The following is a 19,761-nucleotide window of genomic DNA, read 5'->3' on the forward strand; positions in this document are numbered from 1 at the left end:
GTGTGTGTGTGTGTGTGTGTGTGTGTGTGTGTGTGTGTGTGTGTGTGTGTGTGTGCACGCGCTGCTGAAGGGATTGATCAAGTGCTGCACAAAACTCTCCGAGCAGCTTTGGCTGATCAGCTGAAACTGAAAGAAAACCGCAAACAGAGAAGGGGGGGTGTCTTCTTTTCATGATCAAAAAAGGTTCAAATATTATTTTACCCTTGTGGTTACTCTTGAAAATGACATATACATTTTATTTGTTGTTTCTGCAAACAAATTTGCCCTGTGACATGCTGTAACATCAAAGCAATCAACCTCTACAATGGCTGCTTGAAGCAAAGGCCAGGACATTTTGTTATAATGAAAAAAGAAAAAAAAAAAAGGCTCCCAGCAGTAATTTCATGGCTGCTGAAGCTAGCGGTGGGTAGGTGGTAAAATGGCTTTATTCCAGGTTCACTTAAAAGAGGACTCTATGAGAGAGCACAGGGGTTTATTGTGTGCTTATTGTGACAGACGATGGCTCTCGTATCACTTTTTTTTAAAGGTGCATGTGCTTGACTTGTGGTTACTGAATTACAAAGGATGCCTCTGCAGGTTTGTATATTGGGATGTCACTTTGGCAGTGATACCGGTTTACGTGTGCAAAATAAAAACAGAGAGAAAAACGCCACTGATGCATAGCTTCATCCATATTTCTTCAATATTATTTTTCTTGTGCGTTTTACGGCTTCTCTGATGCGCCCTTTCTTGTCAGCGTGTCCAAGCTGATTTACTCTCCTGACGCATGCATAATTTAGTTGTTATGAAGCCGGCGTGAAGGAGAGGGCTTCTAAAGCACAGGAGGCATATGTGTGCGTATAAAGTCCCAGCTGGGTGCAGCTGATGTGCCATTATATTGGCTGTGATGAGACCACAAAGCCAAGGAAAGAAGCTGCAGCCTATGATATAGACATGGCTGCAGCAGGGAGCCGACATTCACACTTATTATCTCACATTGTGTGCAGAGAGAATAAATCAACAATAGTGGGTGACAATATTGCTTTTTAGGAGACATTATGTGTGTGAAATGTGCCAGAAAGGCAGAAAAATGACTTATCTAAAAATTGAAAAGAAAAAAACAGCTGATAATTTCAAGAGTCACAGAGAAATACAGCATTGGTTTGCCAGCTGCAAACTAGAGGTTGAAAGATAAGAAATATGGAGACAGTGCAGATGAAAACACGTCACTGCACCCTTTTAATGGCTGTAGAAGAAGAAAGGAAGAGCCTCTTCGTGGCTGTCTTCATGTGTTTAATTACAGGTGGGACCATCCTTAGTGCAGTGGTATTATTTCACATTGCTTGATTTGTTATGTTGTTTACAACAGTAAGAGCACCGCCAAACAACTACAATCAAACTAAAGGACAGACTTGATTTGGTCTGCCATCAAAGGCATCCAGGAGAGCAGCGGGAGGCATTAATTATTTGGCTCTTTTAGGGAACAAAGGCAACTGTCTCTGGATGGCCAATTAGAGGGATTGCTGAAGAATAGGGAGCAAGGTTCACTTTCATAACAGTGTTTCTGACGCAGCCTGATTGCCCCCCTAAAGCCCCCCCTCTTCATATCTGTCTTTGTATCTTTCTATCTACAGTAGCTTGGCAGGCTTTGGAAGGAACGAGGCTAACTATGTGCGGTCATCCAATCCTCCCTTTCACAGGCCTCTTGGCCCTGCTGGCACATCACGCTGCCAACTGTGCCAGGCTGGAGTTATCTTGTCTGCCTGTGTAACAGCTGATCAACAGAGTCTGTGGTGGGTTGATGGTGTTTAATGCAGAGCCAAGTGGTCTTTGATTGATGTAACCAGAGCATTATCAATCTGATACTTGATTATTTATATTCTGGTTAGCTTGCAAATAATTTTATGACAGCATCCACAAGAATTGGTCGCCTTAGAGACCCAATCCACTTCCCCATATTAGAGGAAAATCTACCAGTGAGCTTAGAAATTGAAAATGCTCGCCTTAACCTCCCAAGACCCAGCGCCCACGTATGTGGACGTTACATTTCTGCCTCTCAGACCCATGATACTTGATTTTGTAAAACCTTGACCCACACAGGGTATGCAAGCGATGTCACAGCCAGTGGAAGTCACTGCGGTTACGCCCACTGAGTGGCAGAAAAAGGGAGAAGAGTGGCAGTGTTGGATTAAATACTGTTTAAACTCTAAAACAAATCCCAAAATATGGAATAGCCATTGTGCATTTGATTCAATGAACATGTTTGAAAAGCAATCAGAGCTATCTTTTGACACGCTACTAAAAGAAAAAGAGAAGAGAAAATGATTGATCGCTGCAACTTACAGAAACAATCCAGGCAAGTCATTTACCGTTAACTTACGCTGTATTTTTGGGTTGAATCATTCCTTAAATCACAAAGTCTCTTAATGTCACCATTTTTCATATATTATATTTTTCATAACTGGAACAATTTTGCCTTTGTGTGATTATAAACCTTGTGCTGGACATGATTTGAAATCTAACTCAAACTGAGGCCAACCCGAATAAGGGAAACTCCAGCACAATCAGTTGAAGCTGTGCTGTATAAAGTATTTAATATTGACTAAACTTAAATGCCGTTGCGGAGACAAAATGTCTGTTAATAACACAGACAGAAATAGATAGTATAAGTACAAGTACAAATAGATAATATGTGTAGTCACTTGAGTTCATACACTGTATACTGTAAATTGAATCATATAGAGGCTTTTGTAGCTTTCAGGCTTTGCATTGTGAGTGTTTTCCTGGTGTTGAAATCAGGTACATATATATGTCAGGATATGATTTCTGGTCACATGTCGATGTTGGTGGACCCCTGGTTCTTAGGTAGCTTGAACAGATCAATGTCAAGTCCACCTTTTCTTGATTTTATGTCATATTCCACATTTTTCCTGGTCTCGCTGTGTTTACTGCTGCTCTCCACAGTGCTAAGTGAGGTTTGTTTTGCCACTCAGTACTACTAAAGTGGGCATGTCCAGAAGGGGAAGTCATTTTGTGGTGATATCACAACATAACACGTATTTCGTAAAAAAAAAAAAAAAAAAAAACAAGCAATCAAAAAAACAAACAAAAAACCCCCACAGCGTATTAAAGTGCAATTGCACTAATAACTAATAGCAAACTCATAACATAGATAACCCAACTTACTGAACAAGGACCAAGTTTAGTTATTATATCTATTAGGTCTTACTTATCCGAAACAGCAATGAGAAATAAAATATGCACACCAGACAAAATCTTGGGTCTCAGGAAGTAAAATGGATATTTCATTTTATTTTTTATTTTTTTTGTATGTTTTGTTTTTTTGAGGTGGGGTTGTGTGAGTTGCATGTGACTAGTAATTGCATTTGCCACAGTGGATGCCAGTCAGATTTGAAAACACGCCCTTAATAAGAAACATCTGGAAGAAACAGTAGCTAGCTGGGGTACAGCTTTGTGCCGCTAAGGCAGAATCTGCACAATAATTTAGCAGGACAGGATCTAATATAATTATCCTCCACATTGTTGTTTAGCTTTAAATGCTAACATTTTTGTCACAGTGTCAGTGTGTGAACCTCTTTCCACAAGTTTTGAAGTTTTGACCAATTAAAATCCAGTATTTAAGACAGCTGTGTAATAAATGCCACCATGGTGTAATGTAATTTGGACCTCCAATGTCTTAAAAGAGAAAAGTGAGCAAACACAGATAATAAATGTTATATCTGATATATTATGGTGATCTAAGTGTCAAGAAGTGTAATATACTTTCATCTACTGCTTTGAGCTGGCTGAAACACTAACATCAGTCTCCCTGCTCCAGATTTTGGCTACACCTTCACTACATCCTCAAATGATGCACAACACAAACACAAAAGCTGCATGTCAGCAGTATTTGCATGTCCACTGTCACTCACACTGGTTCCACTCAGTCATATTTGTCACAAAGAGTCAACATCTTCTGAGCAAGCAGCCCTTCAAAGGGGCTTTAAAGATGCTATTTTGGTCTCTAAGTGGCTGTTTGCTTGGAATTTGATACTCTAAATTACAGTAAATTAGCCAACAGCAGGCTTTTTGATCATTCATTTCCAGGAAAAAAATGAAAACTAATAAGTAAAGAGTCTTTTTCCCAAAGTGGTTGTAATGTGTTCTCAGTTGGCCATGTAACCTATTTATTTAGAGCTATTTATTTCCCACTTCCGTCTTGCTTTAGAGGGCATTCAGAGTGGAAAATGCGTCCACCCTTAACTTTGACTCTGAAAAGACTCGAATCCCATTTTTGCAGTATTGCATTTGTTTTCTCCTTTTTAATCAGTTTGTTTGTATTTCAAAACAACAGAAGTGATCATGCTTATGCACCGTGAGAAACCCAAATTAGCTGTTTGAGTTAGGCTTAGTCTCAGACTGTTGTCAGGGTGACAGCTGCCTCAGTGAATATGAAGGAGAGGATAACTTTTTTTTTTTTTTTTTTTAGAAAGTTGATTTATTTCTCTTGGGGACAGGTTTGCACAACTGCTTAGCAACTTCTCCTATTTGTTGCATTTAAATCAAATATTGATATTTGGCTTCATCTGTGGAATAGTAAGCTGATATAAATATTTTATAGATGCTTGCATGATCTTCAGAAACCATCTGTAATATTTCAGAATGGGTACCCATTTGCATCTTTACTATGAGCTCTTTCCTTTGTGGCAACACTCTGCAGCAGCCACTAATGATCGATACTGTACATGTGCCTTATTGTTCTAGATGAGTCCGCTGAATTACCTCTGCTGCAGCAGGGGTCATTGCAGATATTGATGGACTGAATGGAATAAATTCCCTGGAGGTGTTTCGGAGACCGGAGGCAGCTTTCACCTGACAGATTTTTATTTAAAAAACATTCCACTTCCTGGTGTTATAATGAGAATTTGACATCCAACGTTTTTTCAACCCAAGTTTAAACTGTCAGCAGTTAAATGATACAAGCAAATAGCTCTGTGCTTTCTGTGCAGCAGCTACGTGTTGGATCATTTCCTCCAAAACTATATCCCATTTGAAATATTGATCGGCAAGGAAAATGATGGAAAGGGACAACAGGAGGCATGTCATCACTCTTAATTTGTCATCAGCACCTTTGTGTGAGGATACAGTATGTTCCAGGGCAGACCAAAATCCAGCGTCTTACAATACTATCATGGAAATAAAGAGACGGTTGCTCCAGGTCTAACCACAAAATGTCACTGGTAGTGCTCTCAGCTGATTGGTATTCACAAAATGTCAGAGAAAATAGAAGTGCTTTTATAGTGTCAGGGGGCTCTATCATCCATATTTATGCCTTCATTCAGATTTCTTTCTTCTTTTTATGTCTTGTAGTTCAAGGAAAACTGGAATTTCTGTACAAAATGACAAAAACAATCACGTGAGGTTGGGGAACAGTATGGTGTGAAATTGACCATTTGCCCACACCCTCCCCCAAAGAGTAATTGACCAATCACAGCTGTACATCTGTAACAAAGGGCAGCAGGGTGATTGAATAATATGAAAATATTAGACAAAAATTATCATCATGTTGTCACTTGGATGTCGTTACTGGATAGAAGCCTGGGTGTAACTGTCATGATTTTACACTATTAGACGCCAGGTAAAGTTCATGCTAGCTCCAGCTACAAGTTACTCTAACTAATCTGCAATTATAATACTGTGCGTGTTTTTTTTTTAAAGCTGCAAGGGTATATTTTGGCTTTGGGATGGTCATAATGAAAAAAGTGGGCTACAATAAAACTTTTATGACGAGGAGCAGAAGATTGATATAGAAACTGTGTGTAACAGCTTAAAGGACATGGTCACACCAGCAAACCGTACCATGCTTAAGCATGCTTCAACCCTAAAACCCAGTTTGTTTGGCCATTGTGACCACAAGTGTGCCGTATTTAAGCAGGATTCACTTCTCTGCTTTGGCACACTTCGAAGAGGTGGGCTTCAGCACTTCATGCATGGCTTACTTCATGCACGAGCACAAGCACGCACACGACACATACGGTCCAAGACATATTATCACTCCAACCGCTTCTCTTGACAATCATTTCAAATGATAGTGGGGTGTTAGATGGATGCGTGGGACCAAAACAACTCAACATAAGTCAGAAAGTCTCTAAAGTTGTTGCAGTGTTCTCTGTGTCTCATTGTGCTGACTATGAGGAGATCGCGCTCTGTGTAAACAGACACTTAATGATGACGTAGGTGGGCCATAAGTGTGTGTGATACCTGCTCAAGTCAGGTTCATAATACAGTAGAGTGCCTGCTGGCCATACCCACCAGCAGGGGAATGGCGCAGTGAGGAGGCAATCATGCTCGACTACAGCAAAGTTTAAATGGTCAGTGCGATCACGCAGATCACGCCTGAAGTGTCAAGACCAGTTGAGGAGGATGCAGACTTTCACATGATACATGTTAGCTTTAGCTAACCCCTTAAGCTCAGAGTCATGGATGTAACACATTGCATATACTTAAGAAGACTGTTAAAAATGTTGTCCTTTAAAAACAAGGGTCTGCAACCTTTAATATCGAAGGAGTCATTTTGCATCAACTCACCTGGATTTAATTCATTCCAAAACCAAAGTCTACTTTACCTTCACAATTAAGATATTAACAACAAAGTGTATAACATTTTATAAATAGCTAAAATATTGTATATTAAATTGATATAGAACCAAGAACTTTTTTGAATTAATTGACTTTGAGAACTACAAGAAGGATACTTGAAACAAATATCATTTAGTAATGTTGCCTAACTCATCATTTTTTGTTTGCTCATTTCTTGCCACAGATCAAGCATGAATATTAAGCCGATACCTTGGCAGTTAAATGAATCTATCCACACAGAATAAAAATCTATGTTTTATTTTCCAGTTTGGTCTTTCAGTTTATTTAGTTATCTCACCAGAGGTGTAAAACTTGAGGTTAGCCACAGGTAAAAGGAAAGTTGGTGGGCTTTTGATGTTGTAGGAGGTGAAAAAAAAGAGGTAGCAGGTGTTGTAGTGAAAGGGTTAGGTTAACCCAACCCAACAAAATGTTAAATCATGTTTTTTTTTTTCATGTCAAAGTCATCAATCTCAATAGCCTCTGTAAGAAAAATCAAAATTCTCTATTTCAATAGTATTTTTTAAAGCTCCAGGGAGCCCCTGCAAATGAGTGAAAGAGTCCCTTTTTAAAAAATAATCTAAGACAAATATGCAAACTGTTGTTTAAGACTACAATTTCAACTAACTCTAGGAGCTAATATTAGCTTATTTAACTAGCTTGCTACAGCTCAAGGTATCTGGTGGGAAAAGCTGTCATTTCACTCTGGGAGTTTGTTGGCTAAAGAGTTTAAATAAGAAGAATCCTTTTGGTTAATTGGGTTTAAAATCTTGTAAAATAATCATTTTCAAGCAGTAAGCTCTCCATACTTTTAATGCTAGCAAAGCAATCATTGTCTTCCTCACTTTCTCCAAAGTCACCTTTACTACTTTAATGTAATAAAAGAAGAGATTGTGATTACTTTACAGCTGAGACTACCAGCTCATAGGTAGTCACATAGGAAGATGCCACATAAATGAAAGCTTAAAGCATATAGTGCAGCGATACAGAGAGACACAGAGAGGCAGAGAGAAAGAGCGGCTCATAAATCAAGTAGAGGTGAGATTGCTGAATCAGGGTTGATTGTGCCTGGGAGAGACAATAAAGCCTGTAATCATCTGTCTCTGCTGCACAGACCTGGCAATTATCTGCCCATACCTGACCACCTAACAGAAAGGGCAAGATCCATCTACCTTCACCCTGCACAGCTGGACAGTTTAAAGGGAAATTCCTCAGCTGATGCCAACAATGAAAGAAGAAAGAAAAAACAACAGTATGCAGAGACAATTCCAGAAAACCAGGTTAATGGAAGAGTGTTGCAGGACTCAGGAGTGATTTAGAGTCTTTCATCCCTCTCTACCCACACAGGGCCTAACATATGAATACCTGTCAATATATTATATTACATGACATTACATTAATTTGGAGGTTCCATTTTCTTCCCGTGCTGTATCTCCATCATAGCGTCTTCTTTCAGATGTCTGATATTGGCATTTAAGGTACAAATCTACCTCCATTTCCCTCCAATGCATCTAAGCTGGAAGCATATGGACCATCACTCTCTGCCTGAAAGCCCTGCGCGAAGGCTTAAAAGCATTTTTAGCCAGCCAATAACAGAGCCAAATGAATAGTGTGGTTGTAATTAATCTTTTCTATTGACTGAATAAAACCTCTTTGTGGAACTCAGCCAGTGAATATGCTGTGTTTTCTCTCCCTAATAGGAGAGTTTGGAGAGTAATTGCTAAGTTGCGTCTAGTATTGTGGTAAAATGAATGCTTTTATCAAACAGACATTATGAGGCAAAAAGGCACTCAAGAAAAAATTGCAACAAAATATTGCAAGTGCTTTGATTCGTTCATTTACAATTAATCTACAGCAAAAATACATGTGAGCTATCTGCTAAGGATGATATCTTATTGATTTTTTTTCCTGTTTATTAGAGCACTTTTTTTTTTTTTTTACACGTCAGCTGTATTCTTTGGACAATTCTAGCTCAGAAAAAAAAACACAGCAGAGCAATAACACAATGGCCTGTAAGCCAATGATCTTTCATTGACTCTCAATTGGGTGACCCAAGGCAGCGTCACGAGAGTGAACAAAGAATTTAATAGATGAGTGAGTCCTAAGCAGCACTACTTGTACCCCTGGGTATTCTTTGTTTTCAGTGGTAAGAGGGGAGGCTTAAACAGAGACACTGTGGAGTATTGGTTGACAAATATACTGCTGTAGCTTACCTTTGTTCTCAGGAGGAAAATACAAATAAAAAATCTGGTGTGTTGCTAATCTTCAGTAAATTTATTATCACAATATCCAGTGTGCTTCCAGGGTAAAGAACAAAATATAAGGTTATTTGTTCAAGCTGCCCAGCTTTTATTGAGCAAGAAAAGCTGGTGACATTATTAGCTAAAACTGATTTATAAATAGTATAAATACCTGATTTGTAAAAGCATTAAATTTGAGCACTAAATTTCTAGATACACATCAAGGATGAAGAGCTGAATTTATTATTAGTATAAAATTTTTATGCCAATAGCTAAAAACAGGAAAGTCAAGTTACTTTGCTTTCATTACAGAAGAAATGTGGTACAAGTGATGGTTAATCCCTTAACCCCCCACCCACCCACCCAAAAAGAAAGAAGAAAGGAAAGAAAGAAATTAAACTCGATGCTGTTTTTGAAGATGAATCTATTTGTAAATGTAGCACTGATATAGAATTTTTACCTCAGCAGTCTAGCTTATTGAAAGTCTAACTAGTAAGTAGTTACTAGAGCAGGGGTGGCCAACCTGTGGCTCCTTGCCTTTCAGTGTGCGGCTCTTTATATATATATATATATATATATATATATATATATATATATATATATATATATATATATATATACATATATATATATATATATATATATATATATATATATATATATATATATATATATATATATATATATATATATATATATATATATATATATATATATATATATTTATGAGTAGTGATCGATCTAAAATACTGATATATTGATGCCAATGTTGGGATCACATGAGATTGATACTTAAGTACTTAAGTTTCAGTTTCTCTTCTCTACATGTGCTCCTCTGAATCACTCATGTGCTCAGATAGACAGAAATGTATTGATTTTTATTTTATGTCATTTGTTTATGTGTGAGAGGAAGTGCGTTTGTAAGACCACGTGTGTGATTTGGTTCTTTGTAGTACCACGGTAATTTTTGTGGCTCTGGGTCTCTGACTGGTTGGCCACCCCTGTATTAGAGTAAGAAAACAAAGAAATTTAATGCCTGGATTTGTAGCATCACATGGAAGGATAAAGGTATAGAAACTGAAATAGGAGTAGGTGGGTGTCCATTCACACCAAGTCATGCTCAGTGATGATATTGGGTCTGGCAAGACCAAAGGTGGACCCAGTTTGTCAGAAGAGGCATCAATCAAAAGGAGTATAATGTTGACACTGTAGTATTGAGATATTAAACACTTTGTAGAATCTACAAAGCTCTGTATTTAAAGCCAATTCAAAACAGCCAGCAGACAGGCCGCTGCCAGTCAATGGGTTTGATTACTATGTAAAAGCTAATAACTAAGTAACTTAAACTTGACCTAAAATTACTGAATAGACTGATCAACAGCTTGCATTTAGTATCTGATTTAGTGGTTAAAAAGCTTAGACATGCAACAAGAAGAGTTAGCAATTAACCTTAAGTAACAGATATTCTAAAACAGTGGAAACAAAATTTACAAAAAAAAAAAAAGGTTGACTGGGTAAGACGAAACTGTAATTTTTTAGTGAAAAGTAATGGATGAACAAGAGGGTTGCTGATAAGCTAAAGGCTATGGACACATTGTGAAGAATAAGAGATCTGCTTTTCCATTTATTGTTAATACAGATAAAATGGCAAAACAACCTTAATATTAACCCCTTAGTTCTAAATTGCACAACTCTATTCACTTCTTAATGTTATAGAAGTCAAAAGATACATATTAAATGGGATATGTTGCAGTAATTGAGGCAATTGGGCCTTATCTGTGTGTGATATGCTGGATAATGACTGTGAATCCCTGAAACAAGCAAGTAGCTTCCGCCTCACAAATGAAAGCAGTTGAGTATCTGTTTTCTTTTTGCTTCATATCCTCCAGGTTAAAAAAAAAACATGCACCCTTGAGGACTGTTTTCCCTTGTCAGTCCTCCTGGTTTAGCCTGCAGTCAGTGTCCATATTGCCAGGGGAGCTGCACTACCTGATAAGCGGAGGAAGAGGCTCTCTGACACATCTGTCTGCTTGATGAGCCAAGTGTCAAAGCCCCCCAAAGTGCTGGATGGAGTGCATCAATAAACGACTTTAATCCCCTCCTGGGGCCAATGTCCTCCCGCTAATAAGGGGTCGTCTTACACCACTGGCTGTGTGGAAAGAGGTAAAAGTGGCTTGGCATGGTCCTCGGCACGGGATGTGCTGTACACAGGGAATTGTCTGTACACAGGTAACAGGGTGTAAATCAAACACTCCTGCTGTTGCCTTAATTGCTGCACTGAATCGCTGTTTGGTTTCCTCCTCCTTACTCCCCCTCTTTCTTTCTTTCTGTTGCCTTCTGTCTTCTCTCTTTATAAGTATACATCTATTTGTCATCATTCTGTCTCTCTCTAACACCTCGTCTGTGTTTGTGTTTAAGGCTCTTTTACCCTCCTCCGCAATGAGTCTGACTGTGCCCCAGACAGCCTGACTTGTCAGACAGAGGAGGAAAAGTAGAGGAATGGGGACCGATAGCTGGGCAGTACTGGTTGTTCTGAAGGACGTGTGGGTTGCGGGCATCCGCAGGGAAGATCCAATGAGTGTTCCAGTCAGAGTGACCCTAATTAACCACGTATTATCTGCAGGCTGTGTGGAGGATTAAGGCCCACAGCTCTGGCCCCTTTAAGGCCTGGAGACCTCAGGCAGAGGACTCTGCAAGAGCTACGGCACACTTCAAATTCTGCCTCAGAGTAACACACAGAGGCGTGAGGCTGGACCAGGATAAGAGACGAGCAAAGAGCAGAGGGCACGCTGCAGAGACACATTGCTTCAAGCACATCTGGGGTCATGACCTTTCTATAATGAGCAAACAAACAAAGCAAATCTAAGCTACTGTGTGGGGTTGAGGAGGAAATTGCAGCCACCTTTTCTTGGCACCAAGAGGAAGACATATTGTGTCTTTGTCTGTCACTTCCTGAACATGTCTTTCCCTCATGCCCAGGTGCTGTTTGAACAAAGTGAGGTTTCTGTAGGAAAAGGAGATCATTATTCTATCTAGAGATAATGAGCTCATTTTCTGGTTTGACATTAGTACACCCAGAAATGAACACTTCGCCATGTTGACAGGTCGTCAAACACACTGTGCTCTATTGTCAACAATCCAACGCAATCTGGGAACTGTACAAAAAACCTCACTGATGCAACACAATAAGCAGCCCCCACAGGCAGGCAGAGACTCTGATTCCTGCAGAAAACATTCTGCAGCAGCTGTGACATACCTCATTTCAGATGAAAGACGAGCCAATATCAACAACATGATTAAACAGAAGATTAACTGACTCCAACCAGCCGCCTGATGAAGGAATCTAAAGGTTATAGCTCATAAGAAATGCTGTTTCTAAAAGTCTAATGTGTTTTTACAAGTATTACGAGCTGCTAGTGAATATATTTCAGATTTACATAACACCAAACTACTGTATTAAATAGTGCAGTGTTAACAGTTCAAGCATTTACAGAGCTTTCAGAAAGTATTACAGAGTAAATCTATCCTCCGCTAACCCCGGCGTGCTGCTTCCATTCTGAGTTCCTGTAACACTTGCTGCGCTTCCTGGCTGTAATTTAAGCTCTAAGCCCCGACTCAAGGCCCTGACTGTCACTTACCTCGCTCGGTGTCATAGAGGTAGACAAACTTCTGCCACTTGTAGTGAGAGAGCAGGCTGAGGACGGCACCGCGAAGGGCAGGCCGCATCTGGATGACAAACTGCACCTCGTTATCGGTGGGGTAACTGGGTGTGACGAAGGAAGTGTGGAGAGCGCCGCAGAATGAGGTCAAGGTGTTCATGGACTTCTTGTCGTAGAATCCGAAGATGGCGTAGACTCCACGGGAGAACTGGGAGCAAACTGCAGGGAGAGAGGAGGGCGAGGATTTATGAGTCATAGACATTATTCAGCACAAAAAATGTGCATTCACAGTCATGACTGTGTGCGTCAACACTTTTTTGGAGTTTAAGACCCACTTAGTTACTGAGCATTTATTGACGTACCAACTAAAGGCTCATGTGACCCTTGGTGACCCCAGTGTGGTTGAAAAAGCATTTATTGTGCACAAGTACTGCATAGCCTGTCAAAACAATTCTGCTGTACACCAGGAATATCAATAATTAAAGTTGAGTCTCTGAAAATGTGCATTGGGCCAGTCTGGCAGTTTTGAGCTGTTACAACCATTCTATACCTCCAGCAGTGTGCTAATTAAAGGGGCACTACGTGTTTTAATCATCAAATTTGATCAATTGTTTTTTAAATTCTTGGTAATTCTCCTCACAATACTCGAGGTACTAATCTAAAAATCTGACCGTACTTTATTTCTATTCATTCAACCTTTATTTAGCCAACTTAGTCTTGATGTGGATACTTATCTCTTTTTTTTTAAGGATGACTCAGCCAAGAATGGCAGGACCAAAAAGTTTCAGAAAGAGAAAATCCATCAGAGGCACACAGTATGATCATCTGAAATATTTGCATATCAAAAGGATTCATTTAAGAGATTTCAGCAAGTGTTGCAGTTTTAAATCTGTTTGGAAATTGTTAAAGGCAAAGCAAAAGGAAAAAAAAAAGTAAATAAAAGCATTCCAGCTAGGTTTTACCTTTCAGGATAAGAGGTTTCATCATGTTCAACTAGGGTTGCGTAGTGGTAGAAATTTTTTCAGTAAATTTCAAGACAGTTTTCTGAAAATTTTGATAGGAATTCAAGCTCATGAAAACTGGAATTTTTTTAAGAGTTTTGTTGCCATCAACTTAAATTAATTTTTCTTAATGCTCCCACAAAATTTTGGCTTTTGGTATTTAATTGTTCTTGTTATCAACTTGAACGAGATTTTCAGAAACTGTCTTGGTTGAAACAACATGACTGAGTGCAAATTCAAGTGTGTACCAACACAGTTAAAAAAAAACAAACAAACACATAATTAACAAATGTGCCTTAATGTGTTAGTTGAACATCTTCTGTGAGGTAAACATATTGGATGGTACGGTTTAACTTTAAGTAATGCACACATCTAAGTTAAACTAACAAATGCTCATCAAAATTAGTATTTTTTTAAGAGGCTAGCAATGACAAATATTTCTGCCTTTTAGACTCATGTGGCAAAATTACTGAAAGATCTCTAAAAATTCATTTAGGATGTCATTCTAAAAATATCACATTAGACAAGTTTGCATGCATGTCTGCTAATAAACTGAAATGTTTAATATTTACACATGTTTATGACCAGGTAAATGCAGTTAATTTAAATTTCTGAAAATTCACGGAAATTCACATTAATTTCTGCTAATTTTTCATAATTTCCAAAAGTTCCTATGGATGGAAAGTTTCAATTTTTGAAGATTGTTGGAACATGCAGCCCTGTGTCCAATCAAAACACATTAGCTTCATAAATGAAGACATACAAGCTGACTGTGCCATCAGGGCTAGCTTACTGAAATCCTTTCCAAGGAGTTGCCTTTGAGCGTTAGAGGAAAGGGGTTTTTCAAGGCAAGGGGCTGATGTAAGATGTTATTAAGTAAAATGGAAAATGCAGGGTGCAGTTTTTTTAAAGGTTTGATTTACTCTAAGAAAAACCGCATCCTCTGGGAATTGGATACCAGGCACCCTTCTTCTAATGGCCCCTTGAGTCCTTCATCTTTGTAAAAGTAGAGTACCAAATCTTTGGAGTGGCCAGCAGAGGAAAACATACGAAGAATGTGTAAAACCTTTGCTTCAGGAAGTAAGCAGATCTGAAAATGGTTGCCTGGAGGTAGAAGAGCAGAAAAAATACGGACAATATAGATGCAGGATGCAAGCAGTGCAGGGAGTGTGTGTGTGTGTGTGTGTGTGTGTGTGTGTGTGTGTGTGTGTGTGTGTGTGTGTGTGTGTGTGTGTGTGTGTGGTAGAAGTGGCAGCCAAAGGATAGAAACATCACAGCATTCATTGAAGGTCTCCAGCTCCCACCAGGAGCTCCCCCTTGTATGACTCGGCTCACTGGACTCTGTGCAGCATTCACAGCCACTGTAAACCCGGCTGTCAGGGCTCCTGTTACCTCCCACGGATGAGGTGAAAAGATGGCTCTATGTACCTTCACAGAGGAGTATTTATGCTTTAATTTACAGCGACCTCTTTCACGGGGTATTTGGTTTTGTGAATGCTGTAGTCAGTGTAAAAAAATATTTGTTGAATTATTCTGATGATAAATGAGATCAAATCTAATCAACGAATGTGCAAAAATACATGGAGAAATTTTTGAGGGATTCACTTTTTGTCACTAAGTGCACAGAGGGTTATTTTTGTGGAAAAAAACCCCAACCCTTTCAACAAGCTGCCAAAAAAAAGCTAGACACTGTTCAGCGAAATTACTGTCTGAGGGAACCAAAGGTAGAGGAAAATAAACAGTTACTCAATAGGAGGAATGTTTTTCACTGTAACAAATCTGCTGCAACTACTTTTGGGAATGAACATCTCAGCAATAAAAGATTTTCTTTTTATCAGAGTGTGCATCAAATGACAGTTTTTGGGGAGCAAGAAAAAAAAGTGTTTTCATTTGTTTGTGCATTCATCATGCACTCTAGTGGGACAGCTCAAATTGTCAAGCAGGAGCGACTTCCCCTCAGTCAGAAGCCATTAATGTGTAAACTAACATTGGGAACTACAGATGTGTTTTGCCTTTCCTACCCTATCATGAATGGCTGCTCACTTATTCTGATTGACTCTCAAGTGTTCCCGCTGGGTAATCAAGCATTCTTAACATCCGTAAATACTCTGAATATTCCAGCACAATGTTTGGATGACAAGAGGAAAAGCTCCATACAGTCTTATGGAGCAGCAAGGTTGAATATTTGTTTCTGATTGGCTTACAGAAAAAAAAAATCCAACTGGGCGATTTGGTATAAAGGCTGTTTAATTACTGCTTCAAAAACACTTTTCCCATCTTCTGGGGCTATTAAACAGAAATATTTCATCACTAACATGACAGTATCTGGTTCTTTCATCCTAACCTAGCTAAAAAAATATTTCGAACTCCTTTAAATCACATCAATTTTTTTTTTGTTGCTTCTACCTGTGAGAATTTGTCTGTCATTGAGCAGAACGACTCAACAGCCAATGTAAACCTCGAGGACAACATGACAGAGCTCGGAAACTTGCCTCTTAAGCACAATTGCTGTGTGAATAAGAGATCTAGTCACTGTTGGATTTACTTCATCCTTTTTAATTCTATTCCCTCCCTCCATATCTGTCTGGGTACAGACACCTCTCCCAAGGTGCAAGCATCCATTCTCAGCAACAAAATACACACACTCACATAGAGGAGGAAAGCAAGGCCACACATGCACAGTTGCAGAAAATCAAGCGTGCACACACACACACACACAAACACACAGAGCACTGCTGTCTGATAAGTGAATCAACAGATGGACAGCAGTATTGTGGGTAAGTGCTGCAGGGTGAGTGCTGCAATCTCCTACACTGAATGGGAGCCAGTAGGAGTTCCAGCCCCTCATCGAGGCCCAGTTTTTGCTGCACTCTCTCTTAATTTGGGCCAGTACTGACACAGAACCTGTCCTGGGGGAGCAGATCTGGCAGCCTCTTTCTCTCTGCTCAGCTGTCCTCTGCTTATTAGGTTCAGCTTTGACTGAGCCCTAGTTCAATAACAGTGACGTCCACACAAACCTCGCATCCCTCCCCTTGGTGAAAGTTCCTCTCGCCCTCTTTAGTGATGCAGCATTTGTGTGCTGCAACTTTTTTGGGGGTCATATGCTTGTTTCAGAGGAAAAGGTTGCACATTCAAGGTTGCACTTGATACGTTATTAGTGCACTATGCAATATGATTTGATGTGGTAAATTCAAAAATGGTACAGTGCCATAGATGAAACCACCTTCCCACAATGCACGAACCATTCAGCTAAAAATATCATTTTAATTTTTTGCCAATTTCTTGCATCTCTGCCTTTTTTGGCTGCACCATTCACCCACATCACTCCTACCTGCACAATCCTCCACCTTTACCGTACACGGCTTTTGAGACAGGCTCAATACACTTAGTCTACATACAGTTAATGGAAGCAGTGCTATTGATTTTCAATGCAGTGCCATATGCTGTGCTGTGCAGAAACCTCTTGTTTTCCCACTCTTAATCACTATTAGCTCACTTCTATGGTCAGAGGTTAACAAGCCACACACACGTGAAGGCTTTGTTGGATCTGAAGCCGTAGCCTGGAGGTGGAAGTAAAAGTTTAAACTCTGGGAACTTTCAGGTGAAGCTAGCTGTGCTGTTGATCATGACTGATTAAGCAAATGCGTCATCTCATCTGTAAAAAATGACTCCTCTATCAGCAGGCTGAAAGCAACAGTGCAATCATCATTTTTACAGAGGAGAAAAAAGGGAAACAATTTGTTTTTCGAGCCAGTGCTAATGCAGGAAAACAAAGAAGTGTTGTCTCTTACCACAAACAGCCTGCCTCACCTGTGATAAATGAGGAACAGTTTGTGACTCTGCAACTTTAAATCCTACACTTTTGTTTAAGATTGTCATAACTTTCTTATTATTCAACCTTATTGTTACAAGCCGCACCAATTTGCTATCTTGCTAATTTGAGGTGCATGTAAATTAAAATTTTAATGAACTCTAATTCTATCAGTCAAGGCACGACGGCAGAACAAATGAGCAGAGCACATTCACTGGCATGTTTATTAATAGAAAACAGCAAACAAAATAGCAGTCAGCTGAACAGGGGGATTAAAAAGTCTCTTATTTTAAACAGAGTCCCAGCAGGATTTAAGCTTAGTGACTAAAATCAGGGGGTGCTCAAGTGATGACTTCCCCTCTTCCCTCATTACTTGGACTGTTTTCGATAGGTGACTCACGCTCAACAGAAACTTCAGGATTTGTACCCTAGAAGAGTCAGGCTCTTATGTATGAATTCTAACACTCCTCTTATTTCTCCCAGAGATGTCTCTCCACTCTCCCCCCTTCCTCACCACTATATTTGACCTCTCCTTTTGTTGCCCGTCTTCCTCCTCAGCCATCTGGTCATCCCCCTAAGCATACATCCTCTTCAAGCGTGGCAGTATCTCTCTTCACCTGAGTGCCTCTCCTTTTCCCCTCTCATATTGTTTCCCCCATAATATCGCCCTGCTCCATCAGTGGAGCAGAGATTGGTCTTGGACTTTGGCAAGAAAAAAAAACAGAAAAGGGAAGAATAAATGTGTCCAGAGAAGTCAAGGGAAAAAGCTGCTTTAGAGAAACGCCTAAGCCTCATCCTTGTCGGTAATTAAATACAAATGAAATAAATAAGGTGGTCGAGTCCGTCTCCAACTCTGAGAAATAACACATCAGTTATTATGATTCAATGATTCTGTGTGTCACCTTGAATTTCAATAATGCTAATTTACTCACAAGTCTTCAGACAGCCATGTGCATATGCACAGAGTCATTAAGAGCCTGCATGAGGACCGAGTGGTAAACAACACAAAGATAATTCTCTTCTCCTTTCCCTTCCTTCCAATCTCATTTTTTCCATTTTTTTTCTCCTCTGCAGTTAACTGTCCCTACCCCTCCTCCCCTCTTCCTCCTCTTCTTCCTCCTCCTCCTCCACTCTGCTGCAGGGAACCATGCATCCCATCTCCAGTTCACTGGTCAAACACACACAGTGCGCCGCCCTCATTCCCTTCTATAATCAGGACACTTGGCTGTGCTATGGGGATGTTACATTTCTGATGCATCACTTGAGATGGCTGGCCTGGAATGCTAGTTCAGAGGGGTATGTGCTATCCTGCAGGCATGCTGGGATAATTCATAAAGAGAGAGTAAAAAAAAAAGAAACCCTTTTCATGCTCTTGCAGTGTTTGGACTTCCATGTTGTTTGGCGGCCCATGAGCCAGAGCTTTGCACTGCCTTGGGAAGGAGGGTCGGGAACAGTAAATGTCAACGATGATTGTATCTCTCAAGCTGTTTTACTCATCTCCTTTTCCACAAAACCCACATTCTCTCTTTCTGACTCGGTTCTCTCCCCTTCTCAGCCTCATGGACCGCTATTTCCTGCCTGCTTGGGTCCCTGTCTCCTGCTCCCTCTGGACCTCGTCCTGCTACCTCCTCCCCTCTCCCTCCTCCCCCCTGCACCACCAGCCTACATCAGGACCAACCTCCTCTGAATAAGGGATGCTGTCACAGGGAGATAGCTGGTAAGTACCCTGGGGGAATGCATCAGCTCTTGTCATATAGAGATGTGAAGTGCTTCAAACTGTTAACTCAAACAGGAGACCCAGATTCAAGAACGACTCGGCTCAGTCGCTGCCATGAAGTGTTAAAAGAAGCTGCTACTAGTCTTTCTGCATCAACATCTATTTACACTTCAAATTAACTCCTAGGTTAACAGACAGCATTACGCACACACACACATAACATAAAGCAGATGTTTGAAGTTATTCACATCAGATCAGGGTTGTTTATCTTAATGTCAACATATTGTACATTGTTATTTATTTTGAACATATTACATATAAATCTGTATTGTGGATTAATAATGACACATTTGTATCTCCATATAAGAATTTGTTGCTCTCTCTTTTGTATTTAGGCCAGATTTATGTCTTTGTGACACACTGATAGAGTAGGAATTACAGAAAAAATTAAAGAATACAAAGAAATACCCCTTTATTATAAGGTCAGCATCTTGGATCCCATTGGGCACACTGTCCAGCCCTTTTCAACTTACATAGTGGAACAGGGTTGGCCAATAACAGGAAATAACAAAACCCAATGGCAATAAAGATGGATTCAAAACAAATTAATAAACAAATAATGGTGAGTGCCATTGTGTTCATTCAGACATGTACTCTACATGGTGTTTACCAGAGACAACCCAAATTAGAATAATGACTAAGTAATGACACATGATGA

General features: G+C 39.8%; 1 protein-coding gene across 3 annotated transcripts in view; it reads right to left on the reverse strand.

Moving 5' to 3' along the window:
• LOC141793988 (glutamate receptor 3) overlaps positions 1-19,761 on the reverse strand; it is a 142,566-nt gene that overhangs the window by 58,367 nt on the left and 64,438 nt on the right. For all 3 annotated transcript variants that reach the window (XR_012598452.1, XM_074674906.1, XM_074674905.1), the window contains exon 5: positions 12,494-12,733. Coding sequence is in view for 2 of the 3 variants with exons in the window: in XM_074674906.1 (XP_074531007.1) it covers positions 12,494-12,733 (240 nt within the window). In the remaining variant the exon portion in view is untranslated. The remainder of the gene's footprint in view (positions 1-12,493; positions 12,734-19,761) is intronic.

The sequence above is a fragment of the Halichoeres trimaculatus genome, unplaced genomic scaffold, assembly GCF_033239565.1.
Source record: "Halichoeres trimaculatus isolate MK-OKI-2021-1 unplaced genomic scaffold, fHalTri1.1 fHalTri1_scaffold_7, whole genome shotgun sequence".
NCBI lineage: Eukaryota > Metazoa > Chordata > Actinopteri > Labriformes > Labridae > Halichoeres > Halichoeres trimaculatus.